At 39.7% G+C, this 18,859-nt stretch overlaps 1 protein-coding gene across 5 annotated transcripts in view; it reads right to left on the bottom strand.

Annotated features, from left to right (window-relative positions):
- The window catches only part of LOC140738238 (citron Rho-interacting kinase-like), a 244,104-nt gene that overhangs the window by 188,778 nt on the left and 36,467 nt on the right, over nucleotides 1-18,859 (bottom strand). For all 5 annotated transcript variants that reach the window (XM_073065370.1, XM_073065371.1, XM_073065378.1 and 2 more), the window contains 2 exons: nucleotides 6,366-6,569; nucleotides 1,384-1,537 (listed from right to left, as the gene is read on the bottom strand). In XM_073065370.1, coding sequence (XP_072921471.1) covers nucleotides 1,384-1,537; nucleotides 6,366-6,569 — 358 coding nt within the window. The remainder of the gene's footprint in view (nucleotides 1-1,383; nucleotides 1,538-6,365; nucleotides 6,570-18,859) is intronic.

Below are 18,859 nucleotides of genomic sequence, written 5' to 3'. Positions count from 1 at the left end.
GTGACATCACTGATTTTGGTTGAATCTCAGCAGGTGATGTGGAGGGTTACAGGAATGAGGTAAATCAGCGAGAGGAATGGTGTCAAGACCAAGGAACTGATTGTGGATTACACATAGGAGAAGTTGGAAAAACACACACCTGTTGTCATTAAGGGGTCAATGGTGGATACGGCAAACAGCTTCAAGTTCCTGGGCATCAGTATATTAGAGGACCTATCCTGGGCCCAACACATCAATGCAATCATAAAGAAAGCATGGCAGCATCTCTACTACTTTGAGGAGATTTGCTATGTTATCAACAGTTCTTACAAATTTCTACAGATGTACAGTGGAGAGCATTCTGTCTGGTTGCATCACAGCCTGGCATGGAGACTCCAATGCACAGGATTACAAGAGACTGCAGAGGGTTATAGACTCAGCCAGTTCCATCATGGGTATAACCCTCCCACCAGAAGATATCTTCAAGAGGGGTGTCTCAAGATGGCAGCATCCATCATTCAGAATATGCTCTTATCTTGCTCCTACCAGCAAGAGGTACTGGAACCTGAAGACCCACACTCAACAATTCAGAAATGGCTTCTTTACCTCCACCATCAAATTTCTGAACAATCCATGAATAATATCTCAATATTCAGTTTCTTTCTTTTATTTGTAATTGATAGATTTTTGTCTTTTCACTGTACTACCGCTCCAAAACAACAAATTTCATGTCACATCAGTGTTAATAAATCTGATTCTGATCTGCAAACTTGTAGATGGAGTTAGAGCAGAACCCAGCCATGTAATTGTTAGTGAGCAAAGTAGGGAGCTGATAATGCAGCCATGTGGAGTACCAAAGTGGAGAATAATCATGGCAGAGGTATTGCTCCCAGTCCTTATTTCTTGCGGTCTGTTCACACATATCCATTAAAACATCGAAACATACAGTGAAATGCATCATTTTGCATCAAATCAAATGAATGACGATTATGCTGGGCAGCCTGCAAGTTTTGCCTTGCTTCCAGCGCTAACATTGCATGCCCACAACTCACTATTCCTAACCATATGTTTTTGAAATCAGAACACCCGAAGGAAACCCATGTGGTTATGTGGGGGATGTATAAACTCCTTACAGTGGCAGGAATTGAACCCCAAGTTTACAGCTAGCGCTGTAAAGTATTGCACTAACCACTGTGCTACTGTGCCACGCTGTTATTCTGTTCTGTACTGTTGTTCTTTACTGTTGTTCTTTGGCCAACACATTATCAAACCATTATGTAGATCATCCAGTTGTTATTATATCTTTGCATATGTATACTGCACAGTGAGAGGGAATTTAGTCAATATACAGAACTGTATCAAATAAAGTCAGAATAATTATACAATTCAATAAAGATAACTTACTGTGCCTGATATTGTTCCAGTTGATGTTTGTAAAAAATGAATGGCAGATGAGTCCTTCATAATTCAAACGCTCCTTAGCTTTACACAGCAGACTTTGCACCAAATCTAGAAACTCCTTACTTGTTTTACGCTCGTCTGGGAATTTCAGAGATCTCTATGATAAGAGAACATCATGAAAATATAATTAAAAACTCTTTATCACCTGACTAAGGGAGATTACTAGCCAGGAAACATGCAAAATAAGCTCCTCTTTAAATCATGTTGATCAGCAGAAAGAGGTCCCAGATCTAGTCTGGTATCTCTCGTCAGATTATTTATAGTAACACTATCACAACTTTAAAATGTCCCATCCAGCACCAAGTCTACTCAAGGCAGGTTAAGAACAATGCCCATGAATATTCAATTTTATTTTGTGATATTTAATATGTAAATATCCCTTTTATCAGGAGATATGAGGTTAGAGCTGAAGTCAAAGTTGGGGGTGGCATGGTAACATAGCAGTTTGCACATCACTTTACAGTGCCAGTGATCACCAATTACGGTTCAATTCCCACTGCTGTCTGTAAGGAGTTTGTACATTCTCCCCATGACCACATGGGTTTCCTCCCACAGTCCAAAAACGTACAGATTAGAGTTAGTAAGTTGTGGGCATGCTATGTTATTGCCAGAAGCATAGTGACACTTGCAGGGCTGACCCTAGCACAGTCTTTGGTCTGTGTTGTTCATTGATACAGAACAACACATTTCACTTTATGTTTCGATGTACATGTCACAAATAAAGCTCATCTCTTAGATAGCCATGATTTTATTGAATGGAGGAGCATGCAGTGTGGGCCAAATGGTCTTCCTTCTGTTTCTTTTCCTTATCTTCATCTGTTGTTCTAATTTTTCTCCAGGAAATGGTGGGTGTACCACGTAAACCAGTCAATCAAATGTCTCATTTAAAGAATGGCTTCATTTGCTTTGGATTTCTAAATATAAGTGTAAATTCAAAGAACTATTTTTCCATTTTCATGTTACAGAGCAACCCACCCTAAAGAACACAATGCGAGTGACTGGTGCTTATAACCCTTTCAGTTTAATCTTCTTCATTCCACTTTTTTTTAAACCCGGAGGTTAGTTAAAAGTCTCCTGTATGGAACATATTGGATTTTTCAGTGAATATCTCACATTGATGACTTCGTCCTGTGAGTGGAAGTAATTTCTCTGCATTCATTAACAAAATTATTAATAATTTTAAAGACTTTTAGATCACCCACTTAACAGAAGAGCAAGCCAACTGGCATCTCGATCTTATTTACTGCTCAATAAGATCATAGCTGATCTAATCTGGGCCTCCAACACTAATTTCTTGCTCTCTCCTTTCCATTTCCAATGCCTGCCAATTTCCATTTTGAATATTTTAATGACTTTGCCTCTATAGCTTTCTTGGATAGGAAATTCCAAAGATCCAAAGAGAAATTCCTCTTAAACAGGAGGCCCTCCCAAATTCTGAATCTATGCTCTTAGTTTAGTTATCCCCATTAGGATAAATGGCCTCTCAGCATCCATCCTATCCCTCTGAATCTTGAAAATCAAAAATCTGCAGAAGGTAGAATTCTATATTTCAATAAAATCCTTTCTCATTTCTCTATATTCCAATGACTTAAGTCCTAACCTGATCAACCTTTCTTCATATATCATTTCTTTCACCCAAGGAATCAACCTCTTGACTCTTGAATTTTCACTGTATTGCCTGTAATACAAGCAGGCCCTTCCTTAAACAGAGGCCAAAAGCTCCAGCAATATTCAAGGTGCTGCCTCACCAGTCACCTGGAAAGCTGCATTAAACCTTTGCAATAAATTCCAACATTCCTTTAGTTTTCCCCACATGCCAAGAGATTATGTTTCATGTATAGGTCCGCAGATCCCTTCATACTATTTGAATAATAATTTGTTTTTTCATTTTTTCTTCATGGTGAATAACATATTCTCCCACATTATACCCCATCTTCCAACTACTTGCTTAGTGTCCTCAGAATTTATAAGCTCACCTATCATCAGGAAATCTGGCACCCTCATCCACATCACTATCACAAGTTTTAGAAGTTCCAGTGGCATCCCACTGATTGCAAAAACAAAAAAAGACTCACTTATTAAGACTGTTTTCTGGTAGTTTGCACTCCCTTGTTAACGCTAATTAAATAACCCCAACCCTGTTTGCTCTTATCTCGTGCAGTAACTTTTAGTGGTATCATACTGAATGCCTCCTAGAAATCCAAATACACTGCCATTTGTGCTTTCCCTTTATCAATTCATTTGTTGCATTGACAAAAGAACTAGCAAATTTGTGCAATGTAGTTTCTTTTAATAAAACTGCATTGATTCTGCATGATTGACTTATGATTTTCTGACTGATCTGGCATTACCTACTAATAAAGGATTTAAGCATTTTCCCAGTGACAAATGTAAGGTTATCTGGCCTATGATTGCCTGCTTTCTAGTTCTCTCCTTTCTAGAATAAGGATGCTACAGATGTAGTTTTCTATTCCTCTGGGATGCACCAGAATCCAAGGAATCTTGAAATATTACAACCAATGCATCCACATTTCCTGAAGCCCTTTCCTTTAAGACCCCAGGATGCAGTCTATTAAGCATTCATTTCATCCCTCTCTATTGCCTCATGATTATCTACTACTATTGGGGTATTTTTAGTATCTTCTATCATGAAAACAAATTCAAAATAATCATATATATATATCTGTCATTTTTCTCTGTTTCATTATCAATTCTTCATACTCATCCTCTAAGGAATCAAATTTTACTTTAACTACTCTTCCATTTCTTATATATCTGCAGAAAATCTTACTATTTACTTTTATATTAGTTGTAAGTTTATGCTCAAACTCAAGTATTCTCTTTATTTTTTGTAGTGATCCTCTGTTGGATTCTAAAATAAGAAATCCCAATTCACTCAGCCTTCTTTTCTCAATAGAATAGATACCTGTCCTGTTCATGCTCTTCTAAATCTTGCATTTCTGCTATCATTATTTAATCTTCTCTCTACCCTTCTCCAGTTCCTCATACCTTTCCTAAAATCTAGCAATCAAGACCATATGTAGTTCACCAACTGTGATCTAAGGTTCAGAAGAGGTCTAATACAAATTCTCTACTTTTCATAGTAGAGATGTATAGCACAAAAAACGGCTCTGACCCATGCTGACCATCAAACACCCAGTTATACTAATCCTCCTGCCGCCCACCTACAATACAGATCATTAACGGTAGCTACTTAATCTACCAATCAAATTGTCTTTAGCATTTGGGTGGAAATTAGAACATCCCGGGGAAGCCAACATGTTCACAGTCAGCATGTGCTAACTCCACAGACAGCACTCACGATGTGTACTGAGCCCAGTTCTCTAGGACTGAGAACCATGTTCATTGTACTGCTCAATTTTCCCTTTGCAGAAATAAACCATTTATTTCTGCAGGGAAATGTGATTCCTCAGATGTAAATCATTGACATTAATTGTGAACAGCAATAGTCCTAGCAAATAAACTTGTGGAACTCCACTGTCCACCATCTTCCACAACAAATACCCATCCACTGTTTACTTTCCAAATTGAAAGCAGCTACCAATATAATTTTCTATTTGTTCCCTAATCCTGCAATCTCCAACATAATTTGTTAGTCAGTTATGGGTACTTTATCAAAGGATTTGAAAATATAAGTAAATCATATCAACTATATTATCTATTACATTATCTACTTGGTTATCTCCTTAAGAAATTCAAAAAGTTAATCAAGCAAGATTTTTCCTTTTGAAATCCAGACTGACTAATCATTATTCAACTTAACATTTCTAAATGTTCTTCTGTGTTACAGAATTAATTGGAAAAGATTCCATTTCCCCCCACCTGAATTGTCTACAAGAATTCTACACTTTCCTTCAATATAGGTATTGTCATAGATATTTAGCATCTGTTAATAACTACAGCTTATGCTAATAAATTATTAAATATGTATATTAACGCCACATCTACCTTTTCCCAGATACTTTTAAAATGCATGGATGCAGCTCATCTGGAGCAGGAATTTCATCCTATTGGCATCTGATTCACTCATTCAAAATTACTATATTTTCTCTTTAAAATATTATTTCATTATTCATCTCATCGTCCAATCTTGCCTGACTGTTATGCAGCAAGCTGGTGCATCACAGCAACACAGCTTCAATCCTGACCAAGAGCACTGTCTATGTAGTTTGCACATTTTCCATATGACCACAAGTGTTTTCCCCAGAAGCTCTGGTTTCCTCCTACATCCCAAAAACAGGCAGGTTGGTTGCTATAAATTATTTGTGTGTACATTCAATGGAAAAAAGTTTAAGTGCAAAATGCAAACACAGGGGAGAACCTCTGGTCAAAGAACAAGGATTAACTTTATTCATCATATACATTAGCATGCATTGGGAATTTGCTGTGGTATGTTGGTACAACAGGTAACAAAAAAGAACAACATTCAACAAGTATAAATAAACTTATGGAATAAAACGTGCATAAATACAATCACATATTTACAAGTGATTTTAAGTGGTTGCAGTGCAGTGACTGCAGCAATAGGGGGCTAATTAGAATGGTTGATCAGGTTAACTGCCTGGGGGAATAAGAAGTGAAGAGAAGATAACCAGAATGACATTATAGCTGGAAATATTTTGATCTAACATCCGAGTTACGGCTGATAGAAACATTTTGCTCATGAAGAACCAAAGAGCCTTTATTTGGCAACTCTCACATATCTAAGGAAAAGGGCAGGAATTCACTGGTTTGCCAAGTACATAGAATTCAACTCATTGTGTCATTAGGACCAACAGAAAGACACTTATAAAGCACAAAAACAATGCAATCCATCTAAATATAAAGCTTTTTAACCAGTATGTTTTAATAAAAAATGAAGCAAACAATAAACACATTATAAGATACTGGAAGACAGCACAAACCTGGAAATTTTTGATGTTGCAGATAGTTTTGACTGATGTTCCCTCAACAAATGGAGACCTCCCATAAATCATTTCATAAGCAATCACTCCCAATGACCACCAGTCACATTCTACACCATATGAAGAACATCCATCTCCATTCATCACAGTTAATACTTCAGGAGCCATGAAATCTGGTGTGCCAAATGGCAACTTTGAGCTCACCTATTAGAGATGCAAAGGAAAATATACATGGATTCAAATAGTTAGGTAGGCATATTCTTTTTACTCTTCATTATTGTAAAAACTATTAAGTGGTGGTTGGTTTAATACTGCAGATAGTCAATTAACACTGGGTAATAAAATAAAGAGATCATGTTTACATTATACAATAAGTTTGATGGGTGACACCAGAATAGTATCTGTCTTTAAAAGAAAACATTGGAAGTACTCTAATTTAAAAAATTGGAATAGCAGTCAAGCATCAGTAATGGTTTTTATACACAGTAATAGATAACAAACATAACTTAGATAATAGATGCTATTTATTTATTTTGAATACTTAAAACTGTACCTCAAGAGTTACTATCAATCCACCATTCTTACATCTTCCACAGTGGCAGTTTATTAACACTTCTCTAACTCCAAAAGAATAAAATTTACACAGTAAATTGCTCATCATACAGTATTTTAATCCAAGATTTTGAGTTCGTCTGAAAGAAAATTAGATAACACAGGGATTCTTTCAAATGTGACTAAAGACACCGTACTTGACATTTTAGTACCATTTGTCTACAGCTACAACATAAAAACCATCAAAATAGGCTGATCTGAAGTCAGTAATGCTGAAGCAATTTGAAGTTAATGTTATCAAGAGATTTCGTAGAATCAAATGAATTTATTTCAGGACGTCTCAATGCTACCCAAAAAAATCAGCAATTGAGACTAACCTGAGCTCCTATCCCTCAGCCTGTATCCTAGTAGTGCCAGAAGTTCATTTTTAATTTCAGGCCCAATCATCATTTGGGCTCCAACTCCATCTCCATTCCCAAACCATCAACTCACAACACTCTAACACTCCATCTGATGCTTGATATTCATACTCTTCTCATACCCATCTAGGCTACTTATAATTTAACACACCCTGTTAATCTGTGCATCGCCTTCACTGTACAAAAAGAAATAACGGAGTAGCCAACCCTGCCTCATAACAAAACTTCTGTAACCTTAGCAATATCTTTGTAAATTCCCCTGAACCCTCTCCTAATGCTTTCACACGTTTCCCACACACCTATTGAAATACAGTGCTTTATCTGGCCCTAGCAGATATTTTCAATAGTTCCCACATGTCATCTTCAGGACAAAAATAAGCTGATCCAGAAGGCATTGATGCTAAGGTTTTCTGTTTACTTACATTTCTTAGCTTCCTATCATATTTACACTATGCCATGGCATTATTTTGTTATCTGAAGTAGACTCCATGCTGTATTCACAGCAAATCTAGTCCAGTAAGTTGGACACAAAACATTCTTAATAAATGCTAGTTGGCATTTATGAACCTATGCCTTTCTAAAATTTTTTTTGCTCTTCAGTTTTTTCCAATAATTTTGCTACCACCAGTGTTAGCATCAGTTGTATTACTCTTTCTATCCTTTTCTTCCTCAAACAGTGGTGCAATGGTATTAACATTTTAATCCTCAGATACCCCATAACAGAGCAGCCTAAAACTAAAAGACAGCGTTTCAGTGACAGTAAGGAAGCTTAGAGAGGATCTGATAAAGAATCTTTCCTGAGGGTGGTTGGAATCTGTAAAACACTGCCTGGGTAGCTGGTGCAAGGATCTATTAAGACATTTAAGTAATATCTAGATGAGCAGTTGAATCACCAGTGAGTAGATGGTTAAAGACCAAGGGCTGGTAAAACGGGATTAGTATAGTCAGGGTACTTGATGGTTGGGGTGGTGGGTTGGGGGCCTGTATCTGTGCTATATGACCCTGTGAATGGAGTAGCCAGAAAGGATCAGCAAAATAGTGGAAGGTATTTCTATTCTCTCCCTTGCTTATTTTAACTGTCCAGGATCTATTTCATCCATGCATGGCATATGTGAAGTGCAGTAATATTCTTTCACTATATTTATAAACACATTAACAATTCAATGTCTTCCTCCTTCACCTCAGTGTTTGCATCATTCCCCCGTTTTATGAACACAGATGTCTGGCATTAACTTAGAAGTTATCCTCCACCTTCATACACTGGTTAACCTTTTGGTTTCTAATAGATCTTACACGTTACTACCCACCGGTTCTTCAGATTTTTTACTGATGTTATTTGATAATTTCTCTAGATTTAGGATCTCTGCCTTTCCATGGTTGAAGATACACTCAGTGGCCATCTGATTAGGTACACCTGCTCATTATATATCTAATCAGCCAATCATGGGACAGCAACTCAATGCATAAAGCCACGCAGACGAGGTCAAGAGGTTCCGCTGTTGTTCAGTCCAAACATCAGAATGGGAAAGAAACGTGATCTAAGTGACTTTGACTATGGAATGATTTTTGTGCTAGACAGAGTGGTTTGAGTAGGTTAGAAACCGCTGACGAGATCTCTTATGCACACATCTCCAGAGTTTAGAGGATGGTGCAAAAAGCCAAAAAAAAACATCCAGTGAGCAGCAGCTTTGTGGGTGAATACACCTTGTAGGAGCCATGCATCTGTGTTCTATCTGCATTGTATTTTGTATTGTGTGTTTATTATGGTAACTAGTCACATGGGTGAGGATGTGGTAAAAGTGAAGGGAATGAGTTACATATTCATGCTTTATTCTGGGTAGTTTGGTTCTGGGTGCCATATCTTTTGTGAACCACTTAATTACATTGCATGCGTGTACTTTTTTTGCATAACTATATTTGTGCTCACCACCTTGAATATGCCTGTGCCTTGTGCTGTGTATGTTTTGCAACTTGGCCCCAGAGGAATGCCATTTCATTTGGCTGTATTCACATATGGCTGAATAATAATTAAACTCAAATTTGATTTGAATTAACTTTGCTTAGTTTCATCGCTACAAGATTGTATGTTTTGTTAGTTGCTAATGAAGGACTGAATATATTTCTTCAACTTTTTGAAACATTACTATTGGGTTGATTGGAGGGCACGTTACACAAGATAACTACCCATGTGGTTTTCAGCAGCAGCGTTCTTTATTCAAGATGCCGCTACATAACTTGTTAACAAGCGAGATCAGAGGAAATGGCCAGACTGGTTCTACCTGACAAGAAGGTACCAATAACTCAAATAACCATGCTCTACAACAGTGGCGTACAGAGGAGCATTTCTGAATGTACAATACATCAAACTCAAATTATTCGAGTTGCCATTACATTCTGTCAACAAAAGAATTCAGCAGTTATACCAAACAAACATTAACATTCGTAGGTGTCTGCGAAATTAGAAGCCAGGAGTAGCTTGTGGCAAGTAACGACTTTTTGTTGATGTTGTTTGGGATTGGAACACGGTTTTGAATGGTCATTGCAGACTGTAAGCTCAGTCGTGTGGTGGTTACCGAAGAGTTCCGCGCTTCGTTCTGTTGAAGTGCAAAATATTGAATGCTGTTGTTTTGTCTGGTTCGTGCACTTGGAAAACAACACGAGTAAAGCTGGAAGCAGAGACTTTGAAGTCAGAACTTAAAGAAAAACTATTTATCAAACTACAGGGCATGCTTTGACTATGTATAAAGCTGATGAGTTTCAGGATGACACACACCCTTAAGACAATTTGTCTAATGTGTGTGCAGCAGGTTCTATTGCGAGCAGAGTGTCCCATGCATCTGATAACTCGGCATGCAGCAGAACCAAGGCTGCTTCAGCTGAGTTATGTGCAAGGCAACCAGTATTAGGAGATCAACATGCACTGGAAAAACAGGCAGAATACCTTCGGAGAAGCCAGGAGCAGCTGTAAAGAAAGATGGAACAGCTTAATTTTCAAGAAGAAATGGCAGCCAAGATGATCAAAGTGAAAGTGCTGAAGGCATCAAGTTATGTGGGCGCTAAATGTGCTCCAGCAGGACAGTTCTATGGTGTGAATTCCTATACTGACAAGGAACAGAAAATACAACATACTCTGTCAATGTGGATATATTTGTTCCTCAAATGTCTGAGCTAAGGGTTTGGATCCCAAGGGGTAGCTCAGGGTGTTCGCTCTCAGCCTGCACCAGTGAAGCACTCTAAACCAATGTCATATCCAATAGCACAAGGTGCCTCTGAGGACATTAGGTCACAGTACGGTGACACTCATGTTTCAGATGATAGAAATCTAAGTAGTGCACTAGAGCCCACAAGAGCATGAAAGGAAATAACAAGCTTATTGGTGCAACAACAACACATTGCATTTCTACATAAAAGAGAGATTCAAATCTTCGATGGCGATTCATTACAGTGTCATTCAGATATGAGGTCTTTCAAGAATAGTATCGAAGGCAAGACTGATGATGCAGCCATGATGAAGTATGGCAACCATCTCAATTTTCTCAAATAGTTCACTGGAGGTTACCCTAGAGTGCTAGTCAAAAGTTGCTAGTGAGCCAGCCTGGAGCAAGGTTATCTAAAGGCCAAAGCTTTACTACAGGAACATTTTGGTGATGAGCAGAAAATTGCTGCAGGCTGCGTGGAAAAAGCTTTCTTGGCCATATCTCAAATCAGAAGACATGAAAGCTCTTGAAGACTACAGTCTTTTTCTTAGAGTCTGTTACAATGCCATGGAAGAAGTGCAGTACATGCATGAGCAAGGTATACCTGCTAATATGACAATTATAGTAAATAAATTGTCCTATATACTTAGGGATAAATGGAGAAGTGTGAACTGCAAAAAAGGCACCACCGTAAGATTACTTTCACTGACATTGCTGATATTATTGAAATGCAAGTAAAGATTGCTACACTCAGTGTCTGGGAATTAACAAGATAGCTACATCACTGGCAGTAAGCAAAGGTGTGAACAAAACCAAGTCACAAATTTGTTCTAAAGCTAAAGATGCAGCTTTGCCACTACTGTGGCTACGGTGAAAAGTAAAGCTAAAACTGAGCCAAGAAGTGATGAAAAGTGGTTTCCAGCAGCGGCATTTTTTTGATCGAGTTGCTGCTACATGCCTTGTTAATGAGAGAGGTCAGAGGAGACTGGCCAACCTGGTTCTACCTGACAGGAAGGTGCCAGTAACTCAAATAACCACGCTCTACAACAGTGGTATGCAGAGGAGTATTCCACTCCTGCACCTGATAAAGTGGCCACTGAGTGCAATTTACTTTAGAATCTGATCCCACTGTTATCAAATCTAGCAGGTCTGTGCTTCAAGAAACCAATTTGTATAGCAATGTAAAGATTGAAAGGTGATCTGAGAATCAGAGAGTATGAAGGATGTATGGAACAAGCAGCCAGAACGTGGGGATAGATGCAAGTACAGCTATGACATATATAAAAAAAAAGTATTTGGATATTGCATGGAAGGAAAAGTTAAGAGGAACATGGACCAAATGCAATCAAGTCAGATTCAATTAGATAGGCATCTTGGTTAGCATAGGCGAGTTGAGCCAGAGGGCCTTTTTCCATGCTATATAACTTAATGAATCACTGGTATATTCCAACAGTAAATAAAATCAATATTTATAAAGTGATATATGTGGCTGCCTTTTTCTCACAACCTGGGGGTGAAAAAAAAAAATCACTTTTGTCTTCATAGTTACTATATCACTGCCAAGAATCTTGGGGTTTTCAGTAAATCAGTATGCTGGTTCTTCAAATCTAAAAATTTATGTGATGGAAAACTTGGGTAGATTGTTACATCACTTCATTTTCCCAAATGTAACTCAATGCCATTCAAGTTACCAATAGTTTTCATGAAAGAGCAATTTTAGCACCTAAAACATGATGCACTATAGGCCATGAATAAAGACCTTCTTTCCAAGCTTTCTGGACAACCTATACAATATAAATCTATCGGCAGTGTGAAAGACATTGATGAGGCTGTACATATTTTTGTTAATTTTTAAACTCCATCACCATCTGACATACAAAATTTTGAACTAAAAGAAGGAACTCTAATCGTGCTACTCAGGAAATCATATACTTATACTTTACTTTATTGTCACCAAACAATTGATACTAGAGCATACAATCATCACAGTGATATTTGTTTTTGCGCTTCGCGCTCCCTGAAGTACAAATCAAAGTAAATATAATAAAAATTTAAATTATAAATCACAATTAGAAAATAGAAAAGGGAAAGAAGTAAGGTAGTGCAAATCAGGTCCAGATATTTGGAAGGTACGGCCCAGATCCAGGTCAGGATCTGTTCAGCAGTCTTATCACAGCTGGAAAGAAGCTGTTCCCAAATCTGGCCGTACGAATCTTCTCCCGGAGGGAAGTGAGACAAAAAGTGTGTTGGCTGGGTGGCTCTTGTCCTTGATTATCCTGGCAGCACTGCTCCGACAGCGTGTGGTGTAAAGTGAGTCCAAGGATGGAAGATTGGTTTGTGTGATGTGCAGGGCTATGTTCACGATCTTCTGCAGCTTCTTCCGGTCTTGGACAGGACAACTTCCATACCAGGTTGTGATGCAGCCTAGAAGAATGCTTTCTATGGTGCACCTATAAAAATTAGTGAGGGTTTTAGGGGACAGGCCAAATTTCTTCAGCTTTCTCAGGAAGTAAAGGCGCTGGTGGGCCTTCTTGGCAGTGGACTCTGCTTGGTTAGACCAATTCAGGTCAATTGTGATATTCACCCCAAGGAACTTAAAGCTTTCCTCCTGCGCACCACCGATGTAGATGGGGTCATGCGGTCCACTACACCTTCTGAAGTCAACAACCAATTCCTTCGTCTTGCTGACGTTGAGTGATAGGTTATTGTCTTCACACCATGCCACCAGGTTCTTAATTTTCTCTCTGTACTCAGACTCATCATTACCCAAGATATGGCCTACAATTGTGGTGTCATCAGCAAACTTATATATTGAGTTCGATGGAAACTTGGCTACACAATCATGGGTGTACAGTGAGTACAGCAGGGGGCTGAGTACACAGCCTTGTGGGGCACCAGTGCTCAGAGTGATTGTAGAGGAGAGCTTGTCTCCTATTTTTACAGCCTGGGTCCTGTCTGTGAGGAAGTTGAAGATCCAGCTGCAGATCTGAGTGCTAAGACCCAGGTTCCGGAGCTTAGGAATCAGTTTATTTGGAATGATGGTATTAAAGGCAGAGCTGTAGTCGATGAAAAGGAGCCTTACATATGCGTCTTTATTCTCCAGGTGTTCTAAGGAGGAATGTAGTGCCAGAGAGATGGCATCTGCCGTTGACCTGTTGCTCCGGTAGGCGAATTGCAAAGCGTCGAGGTTGACCGGTAGGTTATGGTTGATGTGTGCCATAACCAATCGCTCGAAGCACTCCATAGCAATTGATGTTAGAGCCACAGGTCGGTAGTCATTCAGGCATGCCACCTTGCTTTTCTTCAGCACCGGGATTATCGTTGCCTTCTTAAAACACAAGGGGATCTTAGACTGAAGCAGGGAGCAGTTGAAGATGTCAGCAAACGCTCCAGCTAGCTCGCTTGCACAGGCCCGGAGAACCCGTCCCGGGACGCCATCTGGGCCCGTCGCCTTCCTTGGATTTATCTTCAGGAAGGCTCTTCTAATGTCTTCCTCGGTGACGATGAATCTTGATGCCATCAGGTCCGGTTCATCCAGAGGGAGTGGGATGCTCCTCTTCTGTTCGAATCTTGCGTAGAATACGTTAAGTTCGTCAGGAAGAGAAGCGCTACAGTTATTGATATTCCCAGCCTTTTCTTTACACCCAGTGATTTCATTTAGACCTTGCCATAGTCTACTGGCATCCCTCTGGTTAGCCTGGGCTTCCAACTTGGCTCGATATTGCCTCTTGGCACCCTTGATGGCTTTCCGGAGTTCACGCCTGAATTCCATGTAGCAATGGTATCTCCGGACCTAAAAGCCACAGCTCTAGCCTTCAAAAGGGACTGGACCTTATAATTCATCCAAGGCTTTCGGTTAGGGAATACCCGGATCGTCTTGCGAGACACACAATCCTCTGTGCATTTCCAGATAAAGTCCATGATAGCGGAGGCATACTCATTGAGGTTAGCTGCCGAGTCCTTGAATACTAACCAGTCCACCGATTCAAAGCAGCCACGGAGGACCTCATCCGTTTCCTCTGTCCAACTTGACACCACTTTTGACACCGTGACCTCCCGCTTCAGTTTCTGTTTGTAAGCCGGGAGGAGGAGTACGGCCTGATGGTCCGATTTTCCGAAGTGAGGTCGTTGGACGGAACAGTAGGCATCCTTGACTGCTGTGTAGCAGTGGTCAAGTATATTCAGGCCTCTAGTGGAGCAGTTGGTATAACTTTGGCAGCACTTTTCTGAGGTTGGCCTGGTTAAAGTCCCCGGCTGTAATGAGCAAAGCCTCCGGATACCTGGTCTCAAGTTCACTGATGTTGGCATACAGTGTATTCACAGCACACTCCACGTCCGCCTGGGGGGGAATGTAGACCGCTGTCAGTATTACCGAGGTGAATTCCCGTGGCAGATAATAGGAACGACACTTCACTGACAGATGTTCCAGGTCCGGACTGCAGGAGCTTGTCAGTGCCACCAATATCCACCAATCCTATGTCACAGCACAAGATTAATTAGCTCAAAAATTACTGCCACATGTAACTGAAGCTCCAGTAATCACTGGTAATGTGGAAAATGTCTTTTATCATTATACCAATTACCCTAACTGTTCAATCTTTTCAACTGAAATGACTTCAATTTAGCTTTGCTGTGAGCATTGACAAGGTGCAAGGACAATCATTAAGAGTTGAAACTCAATACTTTTGGAATGGTCAGCTATATGTTGGTTGCTCAGGAGAGGGGAAGAATGCTGAAGCACTTCAATGCAGAAGTAAATTTGAATAGGTACATTTGAATAGATAGAGCTATATTAAATGCAATTTTATTTTCCATGTATATTTAAATTAAGTTACGTAATTTTAATCCTCAAATATAATTAATGGAAAGTTATGTACACAAGTTAGATTTAATGTCATTTATAAGTGTTATAAAACCTGGCTGTATGGAAATAAATGCAAAGGTCATGATAGCTGGCATAATAATCCAAGCAACACTGGATACTGCAGCTGGTTCTAGATTTTAAAAAATACACGATTAAGGCTTAATCAAGTTTCATATTCAAAGATTCAGTCTGATGTCTTCCCATAAACTAAAAAAAATCATTACAGAAATCACAGAATCTCCTAAAGGCCCACTTTCTTCTTTGAGGAAAATATTACTATTCCATTTACATGGTGAAAACAGTTTTACTCCTTATGAACAACACAATATTTTTGCGAGTGCTGAAGTGCAAAACTGAATGCCATGTAGAGACAAGAGAGAAATTATTTATAAAAACAGTACATTAAATAGGAAAAAGTAGATGCAAATCACTGTTTCATCAGGAAGGGGTGTTGTGTTCCTAAATGATGGGCACAGAAGAGATTAAAGGGCAGGCATAGCAGCTCCTGTGTTTACCTGGAACAGAAGAGTGAAATGGTCCCATTGGAATGCTAAAAGGGGAGGGAATGTGTGTTTGTACTGCTTTCAATACTCAGTGTAGTCTCCTCTACAATGGAGAAACTCAACCCAACTGAAAAACCAGTAGCAGATTGCAAAGATAAACCCAAGTTACCTTTTACCATATTACTTTAATTCTCCTTCCCACTCTGACACTTCTTACATTGTCTTCAAAGTTAGAACAAGTGAATATTACCAAGTGTAATATTGAGGAATGGTGTCTCATTTTCAATTAAGGAAGTTATAACTGTTCCATCTTGACACTAAATTTAAAATTTTCAGATTATCAGCCATTTTGTTTATATCAGAATGAGTTAGTTCTGACAAAAAATCATCAAACCATAACATTAACTCTTGTGTTTCTTGTTGCTTAAATTGTTAGGTATTTTCTGGATTCTCTGCAATTGCTGATTTTTGTCTCACACCCTCACCTCTGCCCCTCAACACAGGTGCCCCTCAGGGCTGTGTACTAAGCCCCCTCCTTTACTGTCTGTATACTTATGACTGTGTCGCCACCCACAGCTGCAATCTGCTAATTAAATTTGCTGATGACACGACACTGATTGGCTTAATTTCAAATAATAATGAGGCAGCCTACAGTGAAGAAGTCATCACCCTGACACAGTGGTGTCAAGATAACAAGCTCTTCCTCAATGTCGCAAAAATAAAGGAGCTAGCTGTGGACTACAGGAGGAATGGAGACAGGCTAGCTCCTGTTGACATCAATGGATCTAGGATTGAGAGGGTGAACAGCTTTAAGTTCCTCGGCATAAATATCACCAAGGATCTCATGGTCTGTACAGACTGTCTGTGTGGTGAAAAAGGCACAACAACGCCTCTTTCACCTCAGACAGTTGAGGAAGTTTGGTATAGGCCTCCAGATCCTAAGAACTTTCTACAGGGGCACAACTGAGAGCATCCTGACTGGCTGCATCACTGCCTGGTATGGGACTGTACTTCCCTCAATCACAGGACTCTGCAGAGATTGGTGCGGACAGCCCAGCACATCTGTACATGTGAACTTCCCACTATTCGGCACATTTACAGAGACAGGTGTGTAAAAAGGGCCTGAGGACCCCAACCACAAACTGTTCCAGTTGCTACCATCTGGGGAACAGTACCGCAGCATAAAAGCCAGGACCAGTAGGTTCCGGGACAGCTTCTTCCACCAGGCCATCAGACTGATTAATTCATGCTGATACAATTGTATTTCTATGTTACACTGACTATCCTGTTGTACATACTATTTACTATGTATTACTATAAATTGCACATTTAGACGGAGACGTAACAAAGACTTTTACTCCCCATTCATACGAAGAATGTAAGTAATAAAGTCAATTCAATTCAATTCTTTCATTGTTTTTTCATGTCACAGACCACAACAGCACAGAAAAAGGCCCTTCAGTATATCTGGTCTGTCCCATCATCCTGCACCTGCACCATAGCCCTCCATACCCCTCCCATTCACGTACTTATCCAAACTTCTCAAAAATGTTGAAATTGCATCAGTATCAACAACTTCCAAAGGCATCTTGTTCCACACTAACAAAACACTCTGAGTGAAGGAGCTCTCCCTCATGTTCCCCATAAATATTTCACCTTTCAGCCTTAATTCTAGTCTCAACCAACCCCAGTAGAAAATGCTAGCTTGTTTTTACCCTATCTATACAGACAGACAGAGAGACAGACAGACAGACATACTTTATTGATCCGAAGGGAAATTGGGTTTCGTTACAGTCGCACCAACCAAGAATAGTGTAGAAATATAGCAATATAAAACCATAAATAATTAAATAATAAGTAAATAATACCAAGTGGAAATTAGTCCAGGACCAGCCTATTGGTTCAGGGTGTCTGACACTCCGAGGGAGGACTTGTAAAGTTTCTACCCCTCATAATTTTGTATATCTCTATCAACTCACCCTTCATTCTCCCATGCTTCAGGAAATAAAGTCCTAATCCATTCAACGTTTCCCTATAACCCAGGTTAAGTTTCCTCTGTTCTCAGGTTTCTTCTCCAGATAGATAGCTTGAATTACCTTCACCCTCTCTCAGCTGGCATCACCAGTTTTGAGTGATTCATTCTCTCATGTCCACATTCAGTCTTTCAACCTTTACTATGTTTTCTGTGTTCTCCCCCTCCCCCCCATTATCTGCAAATTGAAAACAGGGGTAATTTTAAAATCAAGTCAAGTCACTTTTATTGTCATTTCGACCATAACTGCTGGTACAGTACATAGTAAAAATGAGACAATGTTTTTCAGGACCATGGTATTACATGACACAGTACAAAAAACTAGACTGAACTACGTAAAAAAACTACAGAGAAAGCTACACTAGACTACAGACCTACATAGGACTGCATAAAGTGCACAAAAACAGTGCAGGCATTACAACTCCCCGCTGAACATCGACGGCTCCTCGGTAGAGATCGTAAAAGCACCAAATTTCTTGGTGTTCACCTGACAGAGAATCTCACCTGGTCCCTCAACACCAGCTCCATAGCAAAGAAAGCCCAGCAGCGTCTCTACTTTTTGCGAAGGCTGAGGAAAGTCCATCTCCCACCCCCCATCCTCATCACATTCTACAGGGGTTGTATTGAGTGCATCCTGAGCAGCTGCATCACTGCCTGGTTCGGAAATTGCACCATCTCGGATCACAAGACCCTGCAGCGGATAGTGAGGTCAGCTGAGAAGATCATCAGGGTCTCTCTTCCCGCCATCACGGACATTTACACTACACGTTGCATCCGCAAAGGAAACAGCATTATGAAGGACCCCATGCACCCCTCATACAATCTCTTCTCCCTCCTGCCATCTGGGAAAAGGCTCTGAAGCATTCAGGCTCTCACGACCAGACTATGTAACAGTTTCTTCCCCCAAGCTATCAGACTCCTCAATAC

This window comes from Hemitrygon akajei, chromosome 14 (genome assembly GCF_048418815.1).
Source record: "Hemitrygon akajei chromosome 14, sHemAka1.3, whole genome shotgun sequence".
NCBI lineage: Eukaryota > Metazoa > Chordata > Chondrichthyes > Myliobatiformes > Dasyatidae > Hemitrygon > Hemitrygon akajei.
This window is presented reverse-complemented; position numbering and strand designations above follow the sequence as displayed.